A 4,187-nucleotide genomic window follows, 5' to 3' on the forward strand; every position below is an offset into this window, starting at 1 on the left:
CGTCGTTTGAAAAACGATTTCGAACGATTTTGAGATTCGATTGTGAATAATATAAATTTAAATTTATAATTTAAATTAATTCGAATCGAAGAATTTTATTTTTGATGTGAAAGAATTTTTATATATGCATGGCATGATATTTTAAATTATAACGGATCGTTAATAATAATTTATAAAGAAATTATTTAAATTATTCATCGTTCAAGAAATAACGATGAATAATTTAAATAATAGTGAATTATTTTCCCGCCTCGCTTGAAAATTTCAAATCGAGTTTATATATATGTTTCCCGTGGTTAATCTTGGGAATTTAATTGATTTACGAGAGAACGATAAGGAACGATTGGTTTTATCGTTCAATCTACTCGACGGATGACAATCCAGATGTTTTGCACGAATTATTAATTATTCGCTTATACGATTATATAAGCTTTGCTACAATGGTTGACTCATCTGGACATTAATTACGAGCTAGTCTAGACTCTAATTAGCATCCTACCGCTTGATTATTTATTCCCTCGAATCATAGTTATTCCCGCGGTACCTGACCGCTACGTCATTGCCAATTTTCCAATATTTTTAGATCGGACAGCCTGCTTCGTATCTCCTCCTCGACATCACGCGCCGCCATTTCCACGAATTTCTAGAAAACAACGTTTCAGCATCGACGAGTTGAAAAAGTAACTGGTTAAAGTTTCAAGTTAAAAATTACCAGTTATTCGAAATTATTCAAAAGCCGACTTCAACTTTATCAAACGTATCGAATAAAATTTTATCGAAGTAATTTTAGAAAAACTTATATAAATTTGAATTCGTTCATTTATTCACATAATTAATTACATCGTAACAAATAAAAAAAGTTTCGAGAAAAAGAAAAAAAAAAGATCGGCTTAGTCGATAAGGAAGCGAAAAAACGATTTCACAGAATGATTGGCGTATTTGTTGCTAGCTTGATCCGCGCATAATACGTTCGTATTTTAGATACGCCTCGATCGAAAATCCGCTAATTCTCGATGGAACGTTGGGTCTGTGGTTCCGCCATTTTAGTTTTTGGCCCGGCTCGAAAGTGGGCAATAAGCTATTGTTTCGAGGCCGTTTCGGGTAGATATGGCCGCCTAAATCCACCTCGATCCGATCGGACCACGGAAAGTTCGGTGTGCTCGTTATGCGAGCTATTTTAACCGTGCCCTTACATAACGCGCGTACACAGTTCGCGTACAGACCGAGCGTAATAAACGCCACGCGATATTTAATAACCGCTCCACGCGGTTATAAATTTTTCTCGAACTTGCGATCTCATCCTATCGTTCTATCCCCCCTCTTTGCCTAGAGAGAATTTGCAAATTATTGCAAGCGAATTATTTCTGTAGAGGCGACGTTTCTATTATACTTGTAAAAAATGACGTATGTGCTAATAGCCTCTCTTCTACACGGAATACGTTAATCGCGAAAGTTTAAGAGAAAAAGTTGCGTCAGCCTTACTGTTCGCGGTAAAAAAGTATTTTTGGAACGGAGAAATATTGGAAAATTTATATTCAAAACGATTATAAATCTTGGAAGGATTGATTTAGGATATTTCTCGACTCTTTCGCGCCTGATAAGTGAATAATTTGATTTCTTCGTTTCTTCGAAAATTCGATGCACGAATCGGAAGGAAGGGAGAAAGGAGAAATGGATCGATGAAATCGGAAAATATATATTCAAAACGGTTATAAATCTTGGAAGGATTGATTTTATTCGATGAAGGATATTTCTCGTCTTCGAAAACTCGATGCACGAATCGAAGAAAGGAAGGAAGGAAAAATGCATCGATGAAATTACAATGTAGTAGTAATAGTTTCGTACGAGGATAAAGGAGCGTTGATCGATCGATCTCTGGCTGGAAATGGATGGAAACAGAGATACTCACGGCGGCATGCGCTTCCGTGGTGAACACCTCGAGGCTGTGCGCGTCTGGTTCCGTCCTCCAGTATTGCGGATACTCTTGCGGCCGATTCTTTCGAATGCTCTTGTGACAGCAGTAACACATGAGGAGGACAACCATAATCACCCCGCTGAGCATCGCCCTGCAAGTATCACGTACCATAGTAGTGAGAATAACCATAGCATAGGAGAGGGAATGGGGACCATCGAGCGTATATTTAGCGCGCGTTAACCTTTCCCGCCATGCTTGAAACCGCTGCGTAGATCATAGCCCTCGTCCGAACAAGCTTCGACAACTTTAATACCATAGAAACGTGCGAAGAAAATTTAATCGAAATTTTTTACTATCTCTCTAACGAACGAAAAACAAATAAAAATTCGATTTCAACCGAATTAAAACCGAACTGCTCTATATTATAGGCGACAGAAAACAATTACACAATGGTACGTCCGTCGAGAAAGCGAGGATTCTTCTTGAAAACGTGAGTAATAAAAGAGCAACCGTTGAAAAGATTAACCTAACTCCATTAACTCGTGTTGAAAAAACCGACGTAAACTCACAATTCTTTCTTTCCTTTTCTCTCTCTTCTTCTTCTTCTCCTTTTTTCCCCATTCTTTTACGATCCGTGCGATAACGATTATTGCTTTCACTCGTGCGCGCGCGTCTCTCGATGGGTCGAACTTTCGAAAGTTGGAAATTGTTGGAGGAGCGAGGAAAGAATCCGCGACTCGAGGAACCGCGTAAAAGGACGAGAGAGGCCGCGATTTCACGGTTGGCTCGAGGCGCAATTTCTACGACCGCAAGCATTCGCCAATCGTGGCAATTCGGGCCATTCTTCGCGATACAAAGGGATCACGGTTACCGTAATAACACGACCCGTCCTCCTTATTTATTTCCGTTCGACTTTTTATTCCCATTCTCATTCAGCTGAATTCGAGGATCGAACTCTGATATGTAAATTCGATGAAGGATAAATTCGTTCAAAACTGTTGTCGTCGATTCAAATTGTTGAGAAAGAGAGTTTTTTTCCCCCGTTTTGCGTATTAATTTAATTTAATATACATATTTATCGCGTTTCTTTCTCTCTCTTTTTTTTTCAAGATCCGTTTGTTTACAAAAGTCGGTGAAAAGTTTCGCTCCTTGCTTGCCCTTGAGCGATCGAGTTTGAGAAACACTGATCCGTCGGTGGTTCACTCGGTAAATACGGCGTGTACGGCGTGGTGTAGAAAGGAGGCTAGAGCATTCTCGCCGGATGTTATCTTTTCTTTACCTTGTCGGGAATAGCGGCGAAGAAAGTTTCATTAGACTTTAATTGAGCAGGGCGGACGGGACGCTGCGGGCGTTCGTTAACACGCTCCCCCCTCCCGATTATGGGCAGAGCGGGAACGCGAGCAAATTTTTTTTTTCTTAACATCATACTTCCATTTCGCCACAATTTTTCTCTGAATTCAGACGTCCGTTCGTTTCGCGGCTCGCCGTATTATTTAAATTTTAAATGCAACGTCTACGTCGTTCAACGCGTTACGTAACGCGTTGATCAATCACGTTATTCGATGAAACCGTTGAAAATAACCAAGATAATTTATTCGCGAAGAAAGAAAGAAAAAAGAGAAGGAAAAACGTGTCGCTATTAATTTATTTAATAGTCCGATGCGATTTGAACGAAAATAACTTCGAATTAAATTTTATAATTATCTCTATTTCAGAGACGATGAAATCATTCCCATAAATTGGGAATAAATTTTACTACTGGGATACTTGTCATGGGATGGTAGAAAAATATTTGAACGAATCTTTCAATAATTTCAAATAACTTGTTCGAGGTAAAAATTCACCGATAATTTCATTTCAAAGCTGTTCGACAAAAATCCACAACGATGATTCTCCGCGATTCAACGGACAAACGTTTAAATCCGAACGAATTCTTCGTGATTTCTGCTCGTAAGAAAAAGGGGAAAAAAATATTTAAGCAAATTGAAAACATGTTAAAATGCATTTTTTAAAAAATGATCAAAAGTTGGATCGAATTGTAAATGCTCACCCGCCGAGAAGGATGTTAACGTTCCCGTGCAAATCGGTCTCGAAGTGACTCGTCTTGCTGGCCGCTCCGCTCGCCGTCGTCGTCACGTTGTATTCCGACGAAACGACGTCCTCCTGGTCCCACGCATTCGTCCCATTACGCCCGTCCGAAGTGTCGTTCGTCACCAACATCGTCATCGTCAATCGAGACGTCTCCCTGAAACGATTGATTTTTTTTTTTTTT

General features: G+C 39.5%; 2 protein-coding genes across 3 annotated transcripts in view; one reads left to right on the plus strand and one right to left on the minus strand.

The window, feature by feature from the left end:
• LOC102675172 (probable beta-hexosaminidase fdl) overlaps positions 1–4,187 on the plus strand; it is a 33,526-nt gene that overhangs the window by 10,105 nt on the left and 19,234 nt on the right. For both annotated transcript variants that reach the window (XM_031511525.1, XM_031511524.1), the window contains exon 3: positions 2,344–2,405. In XM_031511525.1, coding sequence (XP_031367385.1) covers positions 2,344–2,405 — 62 coding nt within the window. The remainder of the gene's footprint in view (positions 1–2,343; positions 2,406–4,187) is intronic.
• Positions 1–4,187, minus strand: part of LOC102674972 — a 10,404-nt gene that overhangs the window by 990 nt on the left and 5,227 nt on the right. The window contains exons 2-3 of the mRNA XM_006617792.2: positions 3,966–4,160; positions 1,910–2,066 (exon numbers count right to left, since the gene is read on the minus strand). Coding sequence (XP_006617855.1) covers positions 1,910–2,066; positions 3,966–4,160 — 352 coding nt within the window. The remainder of the gene's footprint in view (positions 1–1,909; positions 2,067–3,965; positions 4,161–4,187) is intronic.

Source organism: Apis dorsata, unplaced genomic scaffold (assembly GCF_000469605.1).
Source record: "Apis dorsata unplaced genomic scaffold, Apis dorsata 1.3 scaffold_326, whole genome shotgun sequence".
NCBI classification, from domain to species: domain Eukaryota; kingdom Metazoa; phylum Arthropoda; class Insecta; order Hymenoptera; family Apidae; genus Apis; species Apis dorsata.